This window comes from Chenopodium album, chromosome 21 (assembly GCF_948465745.1).
Source record: "Chenopodium album chromosome 21, dcCheAlbu1.1, whole genome shotgun sequence".
Lineage (NCBI taxonomy): Eukaryota > Viridiplantae > Streptophyta > Magnoliopsida > Caryophyllales > Amaranthaceae > Chenopodium > Chenopodium album.
In genome coordinates, this window is record NC_137854.1 from 37897210 (window position 1) to 37921050 (window position 23841).

General features: G+C 37.1%; 4 protein-coding genes across 4 annotated transcripts; 3 read left to right on the forward strand and 1 right to left on the reverse strand.

The window, feature by feature from the left end:
• Positions 1 to 1805: 1805 nt before the first annotated feature.
• On the forward strand, positions 1806 to 4231 carry LOC145601477 (putative pre-mRNA-splicing factor ATP-dependent RNA helicase DEAH4). The gene has a single exon (XM_081657494.1). The coding sequence runs from the start codon at positions 1957 to 1959 to the stop codon at positions 4060 to 4062; it is 2106 nt and encodes a 701-aa protein (XP_081513620.1). The 5' UTR covers positions 1806 to 1956; the 3' UTR covers positions 4063 to 4231.
• Positions 4232 to 5783: 1552 nt separating this feature from the next.
• LOC145601717 (uncharacterized) lies at positions 5784 to 10921 on the reverse strand. The gene is made up of 4 exons (XM_081657782.1): positions 10398 to 10921; positions 8214 to 8489; positions 7750 to 7887; positions 5784 to 7643 (listed from the first exon to the last, which is right to left on the reverse strand). Exons 1-4 carry the CDS (start codon positions 10734 to 10736, stop codon positions 6072 to 6074), a joined length of 2325 nt encoding a protein of 774 aa, XP_081513908.1. The 5' UTR covers positions 10737 to 10921; the 3' UTR covers positions 5784 to 6071.
• Positions 10922 to 13810: 2889 nt separating this feature from the next.
• LOC145601765 (NADH dehydrogenase [ubiquinone] flavoprotein 1, mitochondrial-like) lies at positions 13811 to 17752 on the forward strand. The gene is made up of 3 exons (XM_081657833.1): positions 13811 to 13946; positions 15446 to 16944; positions 17504 to 17752. The coding sequence occupies exons 1-2, from the start codon at positions 13944 to 13946 to the stop codon at positions 16928 to 16930; spliced, it is 1488 nt and encodes a 495-aa protein (XP_081513959.1). The 5' UTR covers positions 13811 to 13943; the 3' UTR covers positions 16931 to 16944; positions 17504 to 17752.
• Positions 17753 to 19588: 1836 nt separating this feature from the next.
• LOC145600784 (uncharacterized) lies at positions 19589 to 23723 on the forward strand. The gene is made up of 8 exons (XM_081656648.1): positions 19589 to 20251; positions 20497 to 21194; positions 21373 to 21625; positions 21756 to 21974; positions 22090 to 22260; positions 22368 to 22547; positions 23081 to 23194; positions 23299 to 23723. The coding sequence occupies exons 1-8, from the start codon at positions 19589 to 19591 to the stop codon at positions 23617 to 23619; spliced, it is 2619 nt and encodes an 872-aa protein (XP_081512774.1). The 3' UTR covers positions 23620 to 23723.
• The last annotated feature ends 118 nt before the right edge of the window (positions 23724 to 23841 follow it).

The following is a 23841-nucleotide window of genomic DNA, read 5'->3' on the forward strand; positions in this document are numbered from 1 at the left end:
GAATTAAAGCTTCAAACCTTGAATTGATTCAATACGATAGAACGATTGGGACTTTTGGGAGCATCAGTGAGCAGCAAACTACTTCAATATTGCTTCTCTTGCTCACTTTGACTTCGGAAACTGTCATTGAAGTTTAATTCATTTTTTTTTTCCTTTTTGAATAAAAGTTTAATTTGGTTGTTAAATATCGCCCTCAAATATCTAACTAACGTCCGCAAAATAAAATAAAATTACGTATTTATCCTTATAATAACGATTATAAAAATAATTAATTTTACCTCAATTTCACACTTTTACTGTACACAAAACTTTTTACCGTTCTCTCTAGTGGTCAACGGCCACCAATGCTCACGAACAACCACCCCAACCACCGTGAGTTTTAAAATCAAACAATTTTTTTAAATTTTGCAAAATCAATTTCGTTAGATCTCTTGGACAACGACGAAATACAAGAAACACAACCTTAGACGCTCGTAGAAAGCTCGTCAAACCGTATGGAATCGGTACGTCACGATGAATTTTTAAAAAAAATTCGAAACCCAGGAAACGCCTAGTTTTTAAAATACCCTAGGCTGAAACACCTAGTTTTTAAGAATACCCTGCGTTCGGCCTAGGGTATTCTAAAAAACTAGGCGTTTCACCTCAAACGCTCAGATTTTTCATACAACCACACGGTTGTTCACAGGAACTAGGCGTTTGAGCCTAGGACGTGCTAAAAATCTAGGCGTTTGACGCGAATTCAGAAAATAAATAAAAAAAATATACATTTTCTCCGTCGGGGACCGACTTCCCTTTGTCATTAGCATGGTTGTTTAGATTGTGAAACCGGAGGTAAGGAGTTGGTGGTTAAAAGAGGAGGAGGAGGTGGTGGTGGGTGGTGGTATGAAGAGACGGGCAAATTGAGGGGGTAATTTTTTTTGATAAAAAGAGGGTAAATTTGTAATTTTAGTTTATTTTGCGGGCGTTAGTTAGATATTTGAGGGCGACGTTTAGCTTTCCACAATTCTATCCATAAATGGTTTAATTGATCGGTGGTTATAAATTTTAATGTGGTTATCAGATCAGATGCGGCAAAAATCGCAAAATCACTAAAGGTGGCACAAGCACTCGTCAATTCAATTTAAACCCACATGAAATTAATGGGTTTTGGTTAAGGCAATTAGGGTCTGTTCTGTTCACCTTATTTTCACTTATTTCAGGAGTAATAAGTTTAGATAAGTTCAGATCAGGTCTAATAAGTTTTGATAAGGGTTAACCAAGTACAAATTACATCTAAAATAAGTTTTAATAAGGTCTAATAAATTCAGGTAAGTTCAGATCACTAAAAATCAGGTGAGTAGAACACACCCTAAGGGTGCGTTCTATTCACCTAATTTTTACTTATCACAACTTATCTGAACTTATTAGAACTTATTTTAGTTATAAATTGAACTTGGGTAGCCCTGATTAACCCTTATCACAACTTATCTGAACTTATTATTCCTGAACTTATCTTATCTGAATTTATTAACTCTGATCTGAACTTATCCGAACTTATTGTTTTCTAAAATAAGTGAAAATAAGGTGAACAGAACAGACCCTATATATGAGCACTTGACTAATATTTCAAAATGATGAGGCCAATTTTACATAAAAATAATAGCCTTAACTTTTAAACGGACTTCTAAATGAACACAAACGAACGTATAAACAAGATAAATAAGTTGTCTGCAAACCTAAGTGGTTTGAGCTAGGCTCATTTAGCTTATATATTATATACTTATGCCGTTACGCGGTTACGCCTAAATGGCACTAGTTGCGCGCAACGGCACAAGTGCACAACAAGAGTAAACAATAGTTTGGATTGCCGTTCTTATTATCTAGGCAATAAGAACAGCACCCCTTAAGTCCCGGCCATAATCTCCAGCTAAACGGCGGCGCAACCGCCATTTCCGCCATCATTGCAACTCCATTCCAATGGATAAGCTCCCAATTCTTCAATTCGAAGACAAAATCGTTGAAACAGTCAAGAACAACCTCGTAACTGTCTTAATCGGAGAAACTGGTTCCGGCAAAAGTACCCAACTTTCCCAAATCCTCTTCCGACATGGTTTCGCCGATTCCGGCACCATTTGCGTCACTCAACCTCGCCGTGTCGCCGCCGTCTCCGTCGCACGCCGCGTCGCCCAAGAAATGGGGGTCCGACTTGGGGAAGAAGTTGGGTATGCAATTCGATTTGAAGATCGAACTTCAACAAAAACCCGAATCAAATACCTAACTGACGGTGTTCTTCTTCGAGAGAGTTTATCTGATTCCGAACTTCGATCATATTCTGTGATAATCTTAGATGAAGCTCATGAAAGGAGTTTGAATATGGATATTTTGATGGGTCTTGTGAAAAGATTGGTGGGTGTTCGTGATTCGGCGAATTTTAGGGTTTTGATTACTTCGGCAACTCTTGAAGGGGAGAAAGTTTCTGCATTTTTTAATGGGTGTCCTGTGCTTAATGTGCCTGGGAAGTTGTTTCCGGTGGAGGTGATATACACGGATGAAGTGAGTAAGAGTTTTGTTGAGGCGGCGTTAAAGAAGGCGATCGATATACACGTTCGGGAGCCTGAAGGGGATATATTGATCTTCATGACAGGTCAGGAGGATATAGAGAAGTTGGTGCAGAAGCTGGAGGATCGAGTTAGGAGCTTAGAGGAAGGTTCTGTGATGGATGCTGTGATCTATCCACTTCATGGTTCGTTGCCACCCGAGTTACAGGTTCGTGTTTTTAGCCCTCCGCCGAGTAATTGTAGGAGATTTATTGTTGCAACTAATATTGCTGAAACTTCATTGACTGTTGATGGTGTTGTGTATGTTATTGATTCTGGTTATGTTAAGCAAAGACAGTATAATCCTCAAACTGGGATGTATTCATTAGATGTTGTGCAGATTAGTAGAGTGCAGGCTAATCAACGAGCGGGGCGTGCTGGGAGGACACGCCCCGGGAAATGTTATAGGTTATATTCATCTATTGTGTATAAAGATGATTTTATGGAGGCCGCGGTGCCTGAGATACAGAGAACCTCACTTGCAGGGAGTGTCCTGTATTTGAAGTCTTTGGACCTCCCTGGCATTGATATTCTCAAGTTTGATTTTTTGGACCCGCCCTCTTATGCTTCTTTAGGTGATGCACTTAGGCAGCTGTATCTCATTGATGCAATAGATGAGAATGGAGCGATAACGAGTGTTGGAAGAACCATGGCTGAGCTTCCATTGGAGCCCTCTTTGTCTAGGACTCTAATAGCAGCTAATGAGAACGGAAGTCTGTCACAGGCTTTGACAATTGCTGCCATGTTATCGGCTGAAACTTCTTTGCTTCCTAGTTTTGCTAAAGGGTCTGAAAAGAAACGGAAGCACACTTCCTTGAAGCTTCCTGATGGAGGAGGTTTGGGTGATCATATACAACTGCTGCAGATTTTTGAGCTGTGGAATGAAACAGGCTATGATATTGAATGGTGTAAAGAGTATGGATTGCAGATACGAGGGATGTCCTTTGTCAAAGATGTTCGTGGGCAGCTGTGTCAGTTAATGCAGAAGATGGCCAAATGTGCTACAGAGGTTCAAGGGAAACACCAGTCCAGAGAGAGAAAACTGAATTACAGAAACTTGAGGAAGGCATTGTGTGTTGGTTATGCTAATCAGCTTGCTGAAAGAATGATTCGCCATAATGGGTATCGAACACTTGGGTTGAAGTCTCAGCTTGTTCAGGTACATCCATCATCTGTGTTGCAACCCGATGAGGATGGAATGCTTCCAAATTATGTTGTGTACCAGGAGTTGATTACAACATCTAGTCCATTTATGCGGAATGTGTGTACTGTAGAAATGCAATGGATCTCCCCTATCTTAAAGAAGCTTGAGACGCTTGATATCAACAAACTCAGTGGGGGCTTCACTGATCCTGAGGATGGCATTAAAGAGAAAGATCAAGGTGTGTCAAAGAAGGAAGTGAAGGAAGTTGAGTCTCCTGCTGATCGGGATAGTAAAATTCAAGCAGCTCGAGAGCGTTTCCTTGCTCGTAAAGTGAAGAAGTAGCTTTAGGATAAGAGCTATCTATATTGCCACAGATATTTTTCATTTGCTAGGTGAAATTAGTTTTAGTCGTGTTATAGACCGTGTTTTTACTGATCTGATAAATTCTCATCTTCACCATAACCATGTAATTGTATCATTTTGAGATTTATACAGAGAGCAGTTCTTGTTACTGACAGTTGATTATGGAGAGCTCATGTTTGGGGAGAAACCTTAGATGTATCTTTCGAATCAGTGGTGATTTTCGTTGGAACACTTGTGTACTTAACATTGTTTACTGTGTACAGGGTATTGCATATTAGTTAGCTCACTTGGGTGTTTGGCTGGATATCGGGAGTAGGTTATTCATTTAATCAAGGATATGACTACGTTAATGTGCCAAGTAAGGCCATCTAGTTTGCTTTGATCACTGACTTCCAATCTTTTAAGAAATCGTATGATTTGTATCTCTTTTTTTTCATTGTCAGCTCCCATTTTTGAGGTCTTCCATAGAAAAAGAGATGTACAGCTCTTCACCAGTGTAATTTATGCAGGGTAATTCTTCATCCCTTTTGCCTTTCTTTGGTCACAAGGGCAGGAATTCATGTATCAGTTTCATTATGGTAGTTTTCCCTTACAAGTAAATTGCATGTTACTATCAGTGTCAAGAATCTATGTCTTATGAGCTTACTACCAGTAAATTACGATCTTTACTCTAACAACGCCATCCATAGATCAAATTGTTTTACATGTCAATTTTGTTTGATTGAGTTATAAATTCATAGAGGAAGAACTAGCATCATCATCTCAATTTCAGTTCAAAACATGGTATTATTTAAGTTCCATGGTCAAAACATCCTTTCTAGTCTTCGCATTTATTTTCAAATAAAAGAAGGGAAAAAAACAATAGAATCCTTACAAACTCTATAGTAGAATAATAGAATCTAAGATCACCAAGCCCCCATAGTAGCTTCAACCATCAAGAATGCCGTAAGCGGATCAAAGCCATTACTATTCTTCCTTATTGTAGTTTTCTTTGCTGGTTGCTTTATGTAAGGAGTCACTTTGGTAGTTTGGTCCTTACATTGATCCACCCTGCAGCATGTTTGACAGGGTTCTCAGTCTTGGCCTGACGCTTAATCTGTAGCCTGTGCAACAAAGCGGGTGCATTAACAGCAGGGATGTTCTTAACCTTCAAGGTGCACGAACCGATGAGCCGATTTTTGTAACATCAACCCTACAGCAACAGAAAATACTGCTATGTTTATTTCAGGAATCAGGTTTTAACATCAACCCAAAAGTGTAAAGATGTTGTTTGCCTCAAATGAAAGATGGAAATATTATCATTTACCCAATCCCAATCTAATCCAGAAAAAGATAATGGCAAATTTAGTATGAGTTTAGTGGATACGAATTGATCAAGATATCAAGTTAACCAATACGCCAAAGTTGTTAGTGTAAAACAAACATCAGTAAAGACGTGCTAAGGCTTATGTACCGCAAACCTTGGTAAGAATCCATGCCTCAAAAACCCGAAGATAATGAGAACTTCTCAAACCCGACAATGATAATTTAGAAAGGGAAAGCTGTGACAAAGAAAGGGAAACTTTCTCATTTAAAAAAACTTGCTACCAGAAATTGCTCTTGTCCTAAGTTTAGGTGAATTAAATTGACCCTTAGAATGATCATGTCTTGATAATTAGGGGGCTTCGGCGACACTTTAAAGTGCTGATGTGCAACTTCTTATTATTCTTAGGGTTGGAAAACATGCTAACTAGTTTATATCAAGTTATCAACTAGCTCTATTCTCTCTCATTTTCTGGAAACACTTAATTATTCCATCTTCAATTGGCTAGCTATACGAAGAACTATATTAATGCGAGTAATAGTTTAACTGAACTCTACTTCTAATGGTTAACTACTGAAGATCAATGTTGTCCCTGCTGGGTACAAACTGATCATCATAAATCTCTTACAAGGCATGATATTTAACATCTAGCAATACACATGTGAATAAGGTATTTTCTTATTAACTAACTCCCAGATTCCTGGTTGAATATAGCTCGGAGTGTTGTCTTCCCGAAAATGGCTTCTCTTGTAACCAGTTTTATCCCTCTCACCCACAACTTGGCCACCTCCACTCCGTCGCAAGCAAAGTGCACTTCTTGGTTCTTGGTGGTCACTACGTGGAACAGCCCTGACTGCTTGTCGCTGTATGTCTTTGGTCGGTTTCCAAGGAATGTTATGCTGGGACCAACTTCAGCTGCCCGACAAATCACATTCCTCTTCCCTGACTTGCCCCAGTACAGCACTCCAGTTGATCGAATCATCTTCAATTTCTTCCAGTGTGGTGATCCTTTGCCTTCCTTGGTGTGCTTCTTCACCCATGTACCACATAGAACTAGAACCCTTGCTAGCTCGTCAAGTATCACATGCTCCGCTTCATTCCCTATCCCGTTCTTCCTTGTCAGTGAAAGTGCAGTCTCATGTTTATCATTTTCAGTCTCACATTTTGCACCTCGAGAGATCAGAAATTGACATGTGCTTCCATAGCCTTCCTTGGCTGCTAACATCAATGGGGTGTACCCATCACCATCAAAAGCATTGACATCGTATCCCATGCTTGTTAGCCTTCGAACTGAAGCCAAGTCCCCTTGTCTTGCTGCACAATGCAAGGCAAAAGAGCTAGTAGGCCCATGACTTTCATTTTTGAGGGCATAATCCAGCATTATCTGCTCAAAAGCTTCTCGGTTACAGCTTGCTTCAGATAAAGTTAAAGCTGTTTCTCCACGCTTGTTGCTTACTGATATATCAGCTCCAGCATAGACAAGCAAGCGGAAAGTCTCCACTTGACCACTTGCTGCAGCCAACATAGCTGCTGTAAACCCATTCTCATCCTGCTCATCAAGAGCAACATCTGGTTGTTTTGTAAGGATTTTCAATGCTTGAATATCATTGGATTGAACCACAAATATGATTGAAGAAAAGACTGCAGAGTTGCTGGATTTAACTACTTTCCCAGATCTAATCACATCAAGGATTACCTGCTGGAAACCTAATGTCCACCTCGTGGATCCTGCTATGGAGCTTGCAGACTCACCAGCTGCATCTACCAGCCCAAAATCAGCACCTGCTGAAGCTAGTGCTTTAAGACACTCCTTGTGCTTGTATTTAGTACATATCATAACGGCAGTCTCTCCTCCACTGGTCTTAGAGTTGATATTGCAGCCTGCAGTAATGAGACGCCAAAGAATTTCCACTTCCCCAAGGCGTGCACCCAAATGTATAGGACGGATTTCAAATTTTTTACTTGATTTTAGAGGAAATTCCACATCTGCGCCACAACTCAACAACACATCAAGCGCTCGTGCATTGTTGCATAGAATGGCATGGTAGATAAGGGTTCTTCCGAGGTGAGGTGTGTTAGGGGAGAGATGCTGAAGGAGCAAGCGTAAGATACTGCCAGTTTCTTCAAAGTACTCAACAGCACACCAAGCAATGTCATAAGGTTCAGCTAGTCCAGCACCCACTCTGCACTCCTCTCCTGTTGATGGGTCCCACGACCATGCACCTACCCTGGCTTTGGTATCTGTCCGGACACCCTCCTGTGGCAAATAATTGTTGTTATTTGTATAACAGGAAATCTGGAAAAAAAAGTCAAATACACCTACATTAATCCAAAGTATAGTTAGTACTTCACTGGTCACTCACCCTTAGCAGTAATTCGACAACAGAACTCTGTCTGCTAACTATGGCAGCAACAATTGCATTGCAGTCAACATTGAGGTGTAGGTATGGTTTTGACGACAGGAGCAGCATGCGATCAATAGCATTAGTGTCCACTCCACACTGCATTCATATATAAATGAAGAAATCACAAAAGCAGACATAAGTTATGTAGTAGTCATTCAATAAGCTCTGTCTGCCTCTGTGGCTTGAACTAAGTTGTATTGTAGAACTAGAAGTTATCTAACACCATTTAGCATATAATATTTTTCAGGAATGATTAAGAGAACAAAGAGCAGAGCCTTGAAAATTGACCGGTGAATCCCAAATCTGAGGAAGTTAGTATTGGTTATTTTTGGGAGTGCCTAATGCGACTTAAACTCTAATACGTAAATAAATCAAAGTCCACATGCAATCAGGAATGTCCTTTAAAATTAAGGCGGAATTACCTTAATTAACACCTGAATAACATCAAGAAAGCCTCTGCTGCAAGCAGTGACTAGGGCATGGACAGCAACTTGTGAACTGATATTGTTGGAACCCATGAGTAACTCTGCATGCCTTGGCCGTCCCACATAGCTTGCCTCCAATAACGCATCCTCACATGCTGGCTGACATACCCTTGCTTTCAACAGAGCTTCAAGAATTTCGATATGACCACTTCTTACTGCTGCCGTTGTTGCATAGCCTCGGAAGAGCTTCTTATTTACATCAGCTTTAAAACTCTGTCATGTTTCCACAACTCACAGCATCATTTACAAGAATTTGTTTATAAAAATGTATGTAGAACTATCAATAGAGATACGGAGTATTTCCTACAAAAATAAGAAAAATAACAATTCTAAATAAACTATAGTAATTACTTTATAGTATCTGTTTCTTGTGGCAATCTCCTTTTAGCACCGTACCACAAGTTAACATGAAGTAACGCCGAAAATTCCGAAATTTTATGTCTAGTAATAATTTTGAAATGGGTAACATTTTAACCCACATGGCATACTTATCCCTTAATCTCAATATCAGTGAAAAACTGTGATTATAATATATGCATATCAAACAAGAACATGGCATCACTACTTCAAGCATAGTGTGTTTTTTTTCAACCTTTTTTAATCCACTCCCACACACATTCTCTTTCCTGCAAGTCTGCAACAAAACATATGTTTAATAAACTAGATAAGTTTAGCACTTGCAGTTCAGCCAAATTTCAGATCTTATTTTAAGAAATCGTACGAGATCTAGATCCCAATCTTCCATGATCCAGCACAAATAGTTGTTCCCTAGTCTGATTTCCGACTATTTGACAATTGGCGCGACATAAGATTTCAACTAACCACCTCAGAAATACTCACAACTCAACTAAATTTACCAAATTACAACAACAGCAAAGTCAGCAACAACCAATGGACCACATAGTCACAGTAAATTCTAAGACAAAAGGTTGTTTCAACATGATTCACATAAAAGCTAAAATGCAAAATTGTGCATGAATTGTGTTTCAACTACTGAGTATCAATGATTTGTCTACATGTACTATGTAGTACCAGGTAGGCGAGTACCAATGATTTGTCTTACATCTTACATGTACTCTATAACTACGAGTAGACGAATGCTGATGATTTGTCTACATGTATTATATAACTATCAACTATGGAGTAGGCGAGTACCAATGATTTGTAGCTCAGGGTAAAGCAAGAGATTAGATTATTCCTCCAATCGAGTTAAACAATAGACAAAAATTCTTCTATTTTAGTTTGTTAAGGAATACAATTAGTGATATTGGATATTTTCATAGTACTATTACTAAAATTGGTAATTTGACCTTAAATTTTGAGTTACTACAAGTCAAATTGGCCGTTTGAAGGAGAAGAAAAATCAAGTTTTTATACAATCACCAAAATTAACAAATTAAAATTATGATTTAGGTTTTATAAATAGACAAAAATTATCAAATTTTTATGCAGTAATATCCAAAAATACATAAATGATTTACCAATTAAAGTTCTGATTTTAGTTTTATAAATTTAGACAAAAATCCGAAGTTTTTTACAACCAATAAATAAGAAAACTACCAAATCAAACATTTTCGAATTTATTTTTCCAGAAATGTATTCATTAAAAATTCAAAAACCAATTTCTACAAAAATTGAAGGTCCAATTAAAACCGCGAAAATCAACGTACACAAAAAATCTGCAAAAATAAAAAAATCTACCAAAATCATTTTACAGTACAAACAAAACTCCAATTAAAGCCATAAAAATCAAAATTCCTCTAGAATTGGCAATATTAACAGCATTAAAGTTTTCGTTATCAGTTCAAAAGTTTTCTAATTTTGTTCGAGTTACCCCACCCGGTCGGTAACTCACAACCTAACTAGACTCCAACTAATTCAGATTCGACCTTAACCTCGGTAATTCGGGGTAATTCAGAGACTTATTAGACTCCGACTAATACTTTTACCCCACCCGGTCTGTAATATAGAGGCTAACTAGACTCTGACTAATCCGAATTCAAGCCAAAAGTTCACTTACAACTTGTACATCAAAACTTTTCCACCTTTACACACAAATCCACTTTAATCCAGCCAAAAAATCAGGAAAAAAAAAAGTACAGTAATAAAAAAAAAAAATACCAGTAATTTATTGACGAGAATGAGATTCCCAGAGTGAGCAGCAAGAAACAACGCAGTAACATCAGTGCGAAACTCCTCAAACTCGGAGACAACTCGGTGAGTCGACTCACCATTCGGAACGAGTTCAGTCTTCAGAGACCTCAACGTAACAGTACCAACGAAATCAACGTCGACGAAAGGATCAGAGAGAAGATCAAAAGCGAGCTTCGAATCTCCGGCGAGAATGGCGTCGATGAGGCGCTGTGATGCCGCCGCAGATTCGCCGGAAGTCATCGGAAAAATCTGTTTTCCGGCGTGAAACTTGCCGGAGGAGTTGTTGTAGACTCGGAGTCCGTGCATAGTATTTTCGCGGGGTTGGGGGGAAATTACGTAATTGCCCTTGATTGTTGTTGTGTGATCAGCTGGGTTTTGGGGTTTCTCTCTCTCTCCTCTAATTTGTGTGTTTCTCTCTCCTAATTGTCTGAGAGACAATGGAGTGTGCGCAGAGTTTGATGGTTGGAATGTGGGGGTTTGGACTTTGGAGTTTCAGTGACCATTTTTTAGCCGTTACACTCATCACTCGTTGATACTGTATTATTGATCATTTTTTTAAAAAAGTATTTTGTGGACCCATTATTACATATAGATATTGGATAATGGATACTCCGTATGTTATTAACTTATTACGAGTATATCTACTACATAAAATAGGGAGAAAAAATGTCTAATCGTTGCAAATAATATGTAACAGATGTAGCATATAACTCTATATCCTTTTTTAATAGTCGCGACACTTTTTGTCAATACACAATTTTGATCATTATTGTGTAATATTTAGAAAAATTTCTGAGAAAACTCCTTTTAATAAATTAACTTTGTGAGACGTTAAATAAAAAAAAGTGGCAAAAAAAGTTTCTTATACTCTCATTTAGGTGTTATATTGTTCCACAAACAAGCGAATATAAAGTGTCTAAAAACTTTTAGAAATGAAAGTAGTATAGATGTATAATTAATATGATTTATTTATTTATTTATTTATGTTTTTTAAATGGAAGGATGGGTGGTCAATCAATCATATTTTTAAAGTATGGATATCTAAAAATAATTTAATTGCGCTTACATTTGGCCTTTTGCTTATATATTAAGATATTGTTAGAGTTCATCCTTGTAATAATTGTTTACTGGTAAAAATGGTAATTATGTTGTTTTTTGGGTTTGAATTGTGCTATATTAGGATGGAAGCAAATATTATGGCTCGAATTAATTGGTTAGATTTGGTTGGATTGAAAGAGCACTCTTTTAGCTTAGTTAATGATTGATATAAAAAAAATAATCCGTAATAATATAATTAAAAAAAATTACCCAATATGTCGATTCAATTAAGGTAGCATACAAGATGTCGAAAGGATATGACTTAGACATGTCGTCTTCCAATAATTGAAAGGTAAATTTGATTTGATTTATAATTTTTTTTTCACATAATAAAGACAGGAATAAAGAAAATCAATGCATTATGTTTTGTTAATTTATTGATTAATATATTTCAAATCAGACCTATTAATTGATTTGATACTCATATTTTACAATCAATAATTCAAATTCAAAATTTTTGATAAAAGTTTAATTTTAATAAGATCAAGATCTAAGTTAGAAAAGACATAATCAGCATAAAATCCCTACACAAATCCCAATTAAATGATGAAATTAAATCAGTAGAAGATAGAACACTATGACCCCATTGACCCATTATTCCTAGCTTCTATCTTCATCCGTTCCCTGTTTGTGAAAGATGACCACAAAGGCACTAACTCAAAATTAGCCATCATCATGCTCATAAGTTGTGGGGTTAAGACATCACAACAGATTTATTTATTTATTTATTATTATTTTTTGAAAATGTTATTTACAACCAATATTTGTGATAATTGATAATATATGAATTTTTAGAGTAAAGAGTATCAAATAGGATCCTACACAAATGACATCCAATCCTATTTCTTATTTTATAAATAATCTCTTTATGGGGTGTTTGTTTGTAGAGATTGTAGGTGGGATAGGAATTAATAATCCCTTCTATAGTTCTATCCTATAATCCCTTGTTTGTTTAATGAGAATTGTTCTATCACATATGAAAGGAATAGGGATAAAAAAAAAAAATTAGAGTTATTCCTCTATTTTTATAACAAAAGGAGGGGGGGGGGGGGGGGAGTGGGTATAAGGCGTAGGAATTAATATTAAAAAGTAAAAGACAATTTTACCCTTAATGAAAGAGAAGGAAGAGGAGAAAAGTTGTCTTTTGGTTAAATCCAGCTACCCAGCTCTATATCGCCTAAAATTAAGTGTTAGCCTGTTAAGGTACATGATATTTAACTTATAACACAAGCCCACACCAATGCATTGCCCTAAGATGAGCCATTTTTGCCAAAATATAACTCCATCCATGGATCACCTCAACATCAAAGTTTATTATACAAGTTTAGAATGTATAGATGTACCACCCACAAGGCCAAAGGACACAAACCCATTTGCTACCTTGTTATAACAATAAACCCTTATTCCCAAAATGATTTGAGGTCGGCCAACATGAATCGTTATAACGAACCTTTGACAAATGAATAAAGAACATAACAAGATAATGAATTGAAATTTTTGAAAAAGGCGTGTAGAGTGAGAAAAGAAAGAGCATTCAGGTATCATGAGAGGTTTAAAAGAGTACTTAGAATGAAATTCAAGAAATTTTAAAACGGTGGAAAAAAAAAATGAGTGAATAAAAAACATAATGAAGAAAAAAAAAGTTTATAAAACATAATTGAGTAAAATAATACTCCGTAAAAGTAAAATAATCACACGTTGTTGACGCGAATTTCCCCCCTTTATACTAATCTATTTAACACTATATTTCCTTTAATCCCCCAAACACTCATATCACTCTCAATCACATTCTTCCAAATTTTCTAAGATCTTCTTACATGGCCAAACCACCTTAAGCAATTCTCTCGCATTTTGTACTCAATTGATGTAATCCCTATTTTCTTCCTAATAATCTCATTCTTCAAATGATCATTTCTTGAATGACCACACATCCATCGTAACATACGCATCCCGCATTTCTAAAGAAACAATTTAGGAAAAAAAAATCCATAAAATTTCATACCCGAGTGTATAATAAAAATTGCCGATTGGAAGTAGCAAACATATACCCAAAGGCCAGAAAGAAAAATTGTTTTGGGCACAATATCCAGCCCAATCAACAAAAAGACCAAATAATAAACCCAAATCCAAAATCAGGTGAATCCTTAAAGGTGAGCCCAGAAGCAACGTGGACCATTCGATCATCACATCATAATACACCGCCATTAATCACAGCCGTCAAAATCACTCAACATCATTGAAAACAAAAACGACTCTCCCAATTCCACGTTTCATAAAGCATACCCCCTCACACTAGATCATTTTTCTTCTTCTTTCTTTCTCTCTCCTCTTTAAACTCTTATTCGAAAGAACGCACAGTCAAATCTGCTGAATCGCAAATTCACCCATAATTTAAGCTTTCATCTTGCTGCAAATATGGTACGCTTATTTGTCATTTGAGTTTCTTAATGTTTGTTTCTTTTCAATTATTTCTTGCGCATTTTTTCCTGTAATTTTTTAATGGGTTTTTCCCCCATCAATTTCCAGTTTTTGTTTGTTTGTTTTTGTATTGATTAATGGTGTGATTTGGGGTTTCTGAGGATAATTTTTGTTGCATTTAGATCTTAATAAGATTAATTTTAGTGGGGTTTTCTATGAATTTGCTCTTAAATGCATTGTGCTTGCTTATTTTTATAGTTTCGTTCGATTTAGGTATTTTTTGGGGTTTTATAGATGATGGGCAATAGCCGCATTTTCTAGGGATTATTTCATTTATCTGGGTAATTAGTTGATTTTAGCTTGTTTGATCATAATTTAATTATTGGGTTTTGAATGCCATGAACTATTGCTGCATTTTTCGTGATTATTTGGGTTACCAAATACTACGTATCAAGGAATATGAGCTGGTTTAATCAATGTAGTTAGGTTAGCTTTTTAGTGGGAGAAAAATGGTTAATTGCTAGAGGTGAAAATGATGTTGCGCATTCGTAATTAGGAAGAAAGATGACATTACTTTGGTATTCTGTTTTTCGCCTATCTGGGACCTTGTTATTGTTTCCCATGTTACTTCGGTATCAGATGTCTATTGAAATATATACTCCGTATCATTTATGCATGAGAAAGTCGGGAATTTCTTTTGTAGTAATTGGATTGAATTGAATGAATCATGAAATTTCAGGAATCATGATAGTTTTGTCTAAAAAATTGTGGTGCCTCGTTGTTTGATTCAAGGGAAATTCTAGGGTAATTTATAATGTTTTTAAGTGTAAGGAAAATAATTATTAGGAAGCCCTCCTCGCGAGGGGAATTCCCGATGTAAGGGTCATTTATAATGTCGTTAGGTGATTAAAGTATGTCTTTGAGCTACTGTACAGATCTTGCAAATGGAATGTTATTGAAATTATCTTTGGACAATGATGTTAATAAGTAGTACTGTGGAAATGCGTAATTTAAGTATGTTACTTTGTTAGCCTTAAGGTTTTGCATTCGCACTATAGTACTTATAAGGTATTCGTCTGTAGAGTTTGTAGCACACATCTAACATATAGTAAGATGTAAGAAACGAGCTTAGTAGAGCAGATCGTTGGTTGAAGATTCTCGTATCTACCTTACACACTGATGAAAGGATTGTTTATTTAATCAAGCAAATGAGCCTATAGTGATTTCACTGATGGAAATGAAAAGGAGTGTTTTGTAGTTTGGCTTGAAAGGATAAAACTAGGTCTTGGAGGTAACCTTTTTTTTCTATTAAGAAGTTGAAGCTCTAAAAAAATCTTTGTTCTTGGTCTATGAAATTGGATCAAGGTGCATCATGATCATAATTCATAACAGTGTTTTTGTTATTAAAGTAGCTTGAGGAGCATTCATAATGCTGTGATTTCCAAATGATAAGTAGCTTCCATGACCCTTTCATCTGACCTTATACATACTTTTCACAGGCACCCCTAAGGGGCATCCTTAATCTTCAAAGAATAGGGCAAATTCAGCGCCACTGTGATAGCTGGGGAGTTGGCTATAGCAGATTGTTCAACACTCAGGCTGCTTCAACATCCAGTACCCCTCAACCCCCTCCCCCTCCTCCTCCTCCAGAGAAAACTCATTTTGGTGGCCTGAAAGATGAGGATCGAATTTTCACTAATTTATATGGGCTGCATGACCCCTTTCTTAAAGGTGCTATGAAACGTGGTGACTGGCATAGAACAAAGGACTTAGTTGTGAAGGGCTCTGACTGGATAGTCAATGAAATGAAGAAGTCTGGTCTCCGTGGACGTGGTGGCGCTGGATTTCCATCAGGTCTCAAGTGGTCATTCATGCCAAAAGCATCTGATGGTCGTCCCTCGTACCTTGTTGTCAATGCAGATGAAAGTGAACCTGGAACCTGCAAGGACAGAGAAATTATGAGGCATGATCCTCACAAATTACTCGAGGGTTGCCTAATTGCGGGGGTAGGAATGAGGGCCAGTGCTGCTTACATATATATAAGAGGTGAGTATGTTAATGAACGTTTGAATCTGCAGAAGGCAAGGAAAGAAGCCTATGAATCTGGGCTTTTGGGCAAGAATGCATGTGGATCTGGCTATGACTTTGATGTTTATATCCATTATGGTGCTGGTGCCTATATTTGTGGTGAAGAGACTGCACTTTTGGAGAGTCTTGAAGGGAAGCAAGGAAAACCGAGATTGAAGCCTCCTTTCCCTGCTAATGCTGGACTCTATGGATGTCCTACAACCGTCACAAATGTGGAGACAGTTGCTGTATCCCCCACCATTCTAAGGCGCGGCCCTGAATGGTTTGCTAGTTTTGGCAGGAAGAACAATTCAGGGACTAAGCTATTCTGTATTTCTGGTCATGTCAACAAGCCTTGCACAGTTGAAGAGGAAATGAGCATCCCCTTGAAAGAATTGATTGAGAGGCACTGTGGTGGAGTGAGAGGTGGATGGGACAATTTACTTGCAGTGATTCCCGGGGGTTCTTCGGTCCCCTTGCTTCCCAAACACTTGTGTGATGATGTGCTGATGGATTTTGACGCTCTTAAGGCTGTTCAATCTGGTTTGGGGACTGCTGCTGTAATTGTGATGGATAAATCTACTGATGTTGTTGACGCAATAGCAAGGCTATCTTATTTCTACAAGCACGAGAGTTGTGGTCAATGTACTCCATGCAGAGAAGGAACAGGGTGGTTATGGATGATTATGGAGAGGTTGAAAGTTGGAAATGCAAAGTTGGAGGAGATCGATATGCTTCAAGAGTTAACAAAGCAGATCGAGGGCCATACCATTTGTGCTTTAGGTGATGCTGCTGCATGGCCTGTGCAGGGTCTTATTAGGCATTTCCGGCCAGAGCTAGAGAAAAGGATAAAAGATCATGCAGCTAGGGAGTTGCTCGAGGCTGAAAAAAGAGGTCTGCTTGAGGCTGCTGCTTAGATTATCTTATGCAGGTTTGAGCCTTCTCTTTGCTGGTCATTTTTGCATGCATACAGATAATGACGAAATTCATTACACTGAGAGGGCTATTTTCTATAGTTTCTACACAGTATTAAACCATATCTATTAAAATGTGGGTAGTGGGCTCTGTTTCAATGTTCTCTATATGCAAGGATTTTAGTTAAAGTTTTTTTTCCTTTTCATGTGCAATGTTGTTATTCCCCTACCTAATTTGGTATTTCAATGCATCTTTTTGTATGGGTTTAAAGCATAAGCCTTACTAAAAGAGGGGACATATGCCTTGAGCTTCCCTTCTAGTTTTTACTTTGTACTTCTATATGGTAAAGGTTGATCGGAGACAGTCCATGTCACCCCTTTAAAACATGGAAAACAATTTCCCACATAACAATACGAACACAGGAAAAAAAAATATAAAAAAACTCTCCTATTTGGTACCAAATGTCTCATAATTTCTGTCCAGCTAAACATAGCTGGTTTCTGGAGTTGTTTGCTTGAAATGCTTCAGCTGTGGTTTTCATATTGGTTGACATTGTTCTGTCACATTTGATACAGGAGACCTTCAATTCTTGGATAATTGTTGAAATAAGAGATTGTAAGGAATTGCCCGCTAAGTATAATCCAGGAGGTAGCTCAAGTACATGTATGTCCCAGTAATTTGTTTCGTTTTGAAGATGTATCAACATGGCTGTATTCGTTTTATCGCAATAACTCCATACTTTTTGAATGTGTCTGGACAGACACAAAAATTTTATATTGTTCATGTTGTTTTTCTGGTGTAAGGCAATGCAAAACATTTCTTCAGACCATGCTTTTAGAATCCTTGTTTTTCATAGCGTATCAGATCAATCTTAATTTTTTGCAGCTGGTCTCAAGTTTTGTGGAAAACCTTGGAGGGGAAATTAGGATATTTAAATTTCCAGCTTTTTATCGGATGTTTGAATCCCTTAAACTGTAATATGATCCGACAAAGAATTTCCTTGGCCACTCGTTTTGATGTTTTAATCCCCTGGATTCGGAGATTGCAATTGCATCGGCTCATCAAAGGTTATAACCTGGATGGATGTACAGCTCTATACCTGTTCCCAAATACAATGAAATTTAACACTGATTCACCTGATTTTAGAAATATACAGGAAGATTTCGTGTAAATACTTTTCTCATCAATCCTGATGCCCGTGGAAGCCCTAACACATACAAGTAAGAATTCTTCCAAAGTAACCACAACAGCCGCGATTGCTCCTTCCCGCCCCAACTTGCCATTTAAATTCTTGCACACAGATAGTGCCAGATTTCCTCTACTATGACTGCCAAAAGAGTCCATCTTACCCAGATTTTCTTACAGATTTTTTGTTGAAAAATATCTTTCTTACAGTTTTTATTTTTTATTTTTACCATCTTTCTCAAGCTTTCTACCGCTTCAGCTTCTGACCACATAAACTAAATTCAGACTACTTAGATCATATATACTGACTCAGTGTTTTATGGAATTATCAAAGAAGACTGATTTCATGGCTGGCCCTCAGTTTCTGAATTCTGATGAAAAATTGATAAACACAGACAGAAATCCAAGTAATTGAGTGAAGTCATTGTCTCATCAGTCTTATTTATTGTCCATACCCAACAATGGAAATGACCTAACTTTGGCAGGATTTTAATTACAAAAGGTGCCACACCCCAGTTTCTATTTAATTCTCTATGTTATATCATTGTACATCACTCCATTTGTTTAAATTAATCTGGAGTCCTACTTAATCCATCGTGCCTATATTTTTAAATGACGTATGGGGAACCGGTTTTCTATAATGTTACTTCATGCGTCCTGATTTAATCACTACACATACTTTGAATTTTAACATTATTTTAACCATCATTTGATGTAGCCCTAAGGGAGAATTAAATATCTTTCCTTATTTGGTATTCCGTACTAGTTTTGGAATGCATGACAAAAACACGCGCAAATCAACGTGATTAATGAAAATATTTCATTAATAGTTTCCTCTTTCTTCTTTTAGATTCGTGTATAACATTTTCCTTAGTTGTTTATTTATATATGGATAGATGTTACTAAATGTGTATTATAATTTTTTTTTAAATTACCTCCGTTTATTATTAGTTGGAATAGAGGGAAGGAAACAATATGATTTAGGATTTGATGTCGTATTATGTAACTACAAACAAATAACATGACTATTATACATGTTAGTAAAAACATGGCCGAGTATGTCGGAATTGAAATTAGTTGAATCTAACAAACGTTTTTGTTTGTAAACTAAAGAATAAGTAGTTAATTAACGTAATCTGAAGAAAGAAAAGTAACTTTGTATAATATAAAGTTTGACCATATTAAGATTCCAAGGCCATTAAATTTAAAACTATACAATAACAATATTTTATGGTTTAAGATGAAATAGTTGAGGGATACGTGCACAGAAGTCTGTTTCACAGATGAGACATGGGAAGGCTCAATAATTTCCGCTGATATCGGCATTTTTCATTTCATAAATATCATTTAGTCCTTTTAACATAAAAAACTTCTTAGAGTTTTCAATCCAAATTTCCAACTTTTCTTCATTTTTTTGACTTTTAGATTTTTAGCTACATTGTTAATTCATTTGTTGTTCTTGTAAAATCATCGTAATGTTGCTAGGAAAGAAGAAGAAAAAGGGAAATTCTTTTCAAGTTGACTACATTGTAAGTGTACTCGAGATCAAGCCTTGGCCGCCTTCAGTTGCATTATGTTCTGTACAAACTGTGTTAATCCAATGGGAAAATGGTGAGCAAAATTCCGGGTTTTTACCTCCTGGTGTGCCTGCCCTTAATGGGTTCGAAGATGGAAAAATCGAGTTTAACGAATTCTTCAAACTCCCAGTCACATTAACAAGCAAAGACAATTTTAACAATCATAATCATGGGTTTCAGAGGAATAACTTGGAGTTTCACTTGTATGAACCAAAAAAGGATAAAGCTGTAAAAGGTCAACTTTTAGGTACTGCTGTTATAAACCTTGCAGAATTTGGGATCATCAGAGATGTTCAGGCAATGACAGCGCCAATCGTTATTACTAAAAAGGTTTCGAAAGGTGCTAATGCTCTGCCTCTCCTTTATGTTCAGATTCAGCCTTTTGACAATGAAGGGATTGAGTCTGTGTTACGAATGATGAGCGAGCAAGGTGATGATAATGAATCTGAGCCTGCTTCTGTCACTGATGATGACGGATATGCTTCTGCTATTTCTAGGACTTCGAGTTTTCGTGCAGGGAATTCTGCTTTTCAGATGGATGAAATGCTTAACTTTGTCAATGTAAGTATTTTGCAGCTCCTTTTATGTAGTCTTATTTCACTGTTAGTTTGTTTAACAAGTATAGTGTATGTAGCATTGTGTTTTCAAGTTCTAGAATGATGTTTCTGTTTATTTTGGCTTAGTAAAAATGTATAATGCTTCTATGTTGTTTTATGCTGTAATAAGAGCCATATTTCTAGTATTTCTTGTTTAGCAGGAAAGAAAATGTAGTTTAATTTATGAGTTTGAACCTTGAAATTTTGTAGGTGGGTCTGAATTCAGAGCTAGGGGGTGCTGCAGAGGTACATGAAAATGATGAAGGAAGGACAAGGAGTTCGATAGAGAAAAAGGAATACGCGCATAGTGGGGAAGATGAATGGGCCTATGGAAGGAGGAGCTTAGAAAGCAATACTAATGTGTTTGGCAAATTCTCAGAAGTTGCTACAACAAGAAAACAGACCTCAAGAAGTATTAGCACTTTAAAATTTGGGAAAAAGGGGCTTGATCTTCAAGGTTTTGGTGATAAATTGAAGCACATAAAATCTGTCAGACTTCCAACTGATTCTCCAAGGTCCAATGGTCCTCCTATCCCTTTGCATTTGTTTGATAGGGAAAAGGAAGAGAGTTCTGTAAAAGAGGTACAAGTTGATACCAAAAGTCAAGGAAAAAGTGACAAGAAAGAAAAGAAGAATGTAAAACCTGATAATAGACCTGAACTCGAGTCTAAAATTAAGATGCTCGAGGAAGAGTTGAGAGAAGCTGCTGCACTTGAGATTGGACTGTATTCAGTGATAGCCGAGCATCTGAACTCCAAAAGGAAGGTCCATGCACCGGCTAGAAGGCTTGCAAGGTTTTATCGACATGTCTGCAAAATGGAATCACAAATTAACAGAGCAAGTTCTGCTAGAACAATAGTTTCAGGAGTTGTTATGGTTTCTAAGGCTTGTGGAAATGATGTTACAAGGTATGAACTAAACCGAGAAAAAAAAACCATGTATTACCATTCCTCAAATTTCAAGCTGTAGAACATTTCTTTGTTACAATTTTTGTGGTTGAATTTTCATGATTTTCCCTGATAAAAACTGATTTTTACTGATTTGAACTGGAACAACCTTGTGTTGGAATGCTTTTCTGATGTACAGGCTGACTTTCTGGTTATCAAACACGATAATACTAAGATCTATGGTAAGCCAAGTAACTGAAGATATCCCTTCTCTCCCTGAACCAATTCGCGCTGATACTAAATCTGGAAGAAAAAAGTCAGAGAAAAAATCTTCCTCAAATGACTCAATAGATAGCTTGGGTGATTGGGAAGATCCGCATACATTCATCATGGCATTAGAGAAGGTCGAAGCTTGGATCTTCTTTCGCATTGTTGAGGGCATATGGTGGCAGGTTTTGCCTCTATTCCTTTCAGTACAGCTTGTGACATTGATATTCTTCTTATATTGTTGTAGCACTTGCAGGTTTTATCTAAATGTTACAATAAAGTACTTATGTTTTTAAATTTTGTGTACTTCCACAGAGTTTTATTCCCCATATGCAGCCAGCAAAGAAGAAGAAAAAGGGAAAGAGGCTGACCTCGAGGAAAACTCAGAGATGGAAATTTGGTTTGGGGGATCAAGAGCAAGGAAATTTTTCCATAGAGCTCTGGAAGAAAGCTTTCCACGATGCTTGTGAGCGGCTTTGTCCCATTCGAGCTGGAGGTCATGATTGTGGTTGCTTGCCAATGTTGTCAAAAATGGTAAAATATCTTTGTTTGCACTGATTTTTCAGTTATATCACAACCATTTACACCAGACATGTTATCTATCATAAATTCACAACCCATGGTGATATTTACTTTATTTGCTTTCTAGGTAATGGAGCATTTGGTGGATAGGCTAGATGTAGCGATGTTTAATGCCATTCTTCGTGACTCAGAAGAGATGCCAACAGATCCAATGTCAGACCCCATCACTGAACTTAAAGTCCTCCCCATTCCTGCAGGGAAATCAAGTTTTGGTGCTGGTGCTCAACTGAAAAATGCTGTTAGTAACTTACAGTATCCGATCCTCTTGTAGTTCCTGTTCCAAATGTTTTTACAGTGATTGAATGATATGGACATTGTTGCTTGGTTTCTTCAATTTGTAAACAGGTTGGAAGCTGGTCGAAATGGCTCAGTGATTATTTTGGTCTTGAAGAAGATCACCCGTCAAAGGATCAGGATGAATCCAATGAAGAAGATGCTGTCAAGACTTTCTATCTCCTTAACGCATTGGGTGATCTTATGAGGCTTCCCCTTGGAATGCTTGCTGATGCCACCACAAGGAAGGAGGTGAGTAACCTGGCATTAGAAAGAAAAATTACCACTCTGTAATAACCAAATACCTATTTCACTTATTAGAAATATTACAAAATTAGGATGTTTGTTACAGACTGCTAGCTAAGGGCTTGTTCGCCATTGAAATTTTGAGATTCCAGTTTTAATGAAAATTAAACATGAAGCACTAGTCTAGAACAATATACAGTTTTCAGTATTATGTTCTCAGTTTAGAAACTGAAAGTGGCTAGTTTATGTATGACTTATGAGTAGTATTAAGCAACTATGTACATCTTTAAGACCTCAACTCAAAAACTGAAACTGACAGTGGTAATGCACAAGTCCTAAACTAATGATGTTTTTAGGGGTCATACCATATAATTAGATGCAACGCCTTTCTAATATATTGTGATTAGATATTAGCCATTTATTTCCTCCTGTATTGGCCGGTAGGACAGAACACTTCTGAGTACTGAACCTGTAAGTTTGTACTTTGTAGTCACCAGCTGAAATTCTTTGTTCTGATAATTTGGGTTACAACTTTTAAGGTATGTCCAATATTTGGCGGAACTCTTCTCAAAAGGGTCTTCACCAATTTTGAACCGGATGATTTCTCTCCGGATCCCATTTCAGTGGAAGTTCTCGAGGCTTTTGTATCTGAGGTTAGTCCCTTGCTTCTTCTAATCTTCTATGTAACATATTTCTTTGCTGTACTGTAAGCTTTTCTCTACTGTTTTCTTGGCTGAGTTATTCCATTTCTACTCAGGATCCTCATGAGACTTCAAATGATTATATTATAAGCTTTCCATGTGCTGCAAAACCAGTAGTATACTCACCTCTTCCAGCTGCATTGTTCTCGAGTTTGTTAGGAGAAACTCAGAAGAGAAGCGGGTCGTCATTGCTAAGAAAAGCACATAACAGTGATGATGAGCTGGACAAGCTTAGTGTACCACTAGCTTTGATCAATGTTCAGAACATTTGCATTGAGTCAGCCTCGTCGAAACCTAACTGGATGCCCAAGGGGAAATGTGGCAGGGATGTTGTCAGGTATAAACTCTTGCAGGAAGCATGGAGAAATGGCTCCTGATTTTACTATCATGCTAACCTCTGCGGCGAGGGGGAACCGTGAAAATATTCTCCTAATTTAGACATTTGTTTGATGCTTAAAACATACTAAGTGGAGTATCAATTCTCCAAATGGATGCAACTACCCTTGTAAAGTTGAATCAAGCAAGACAATGCAGATTTTCTAACAACTGATCTGCACGATTTTAAAAGTGTTTATCTACAAATCAAAAAAAAAAAAAAA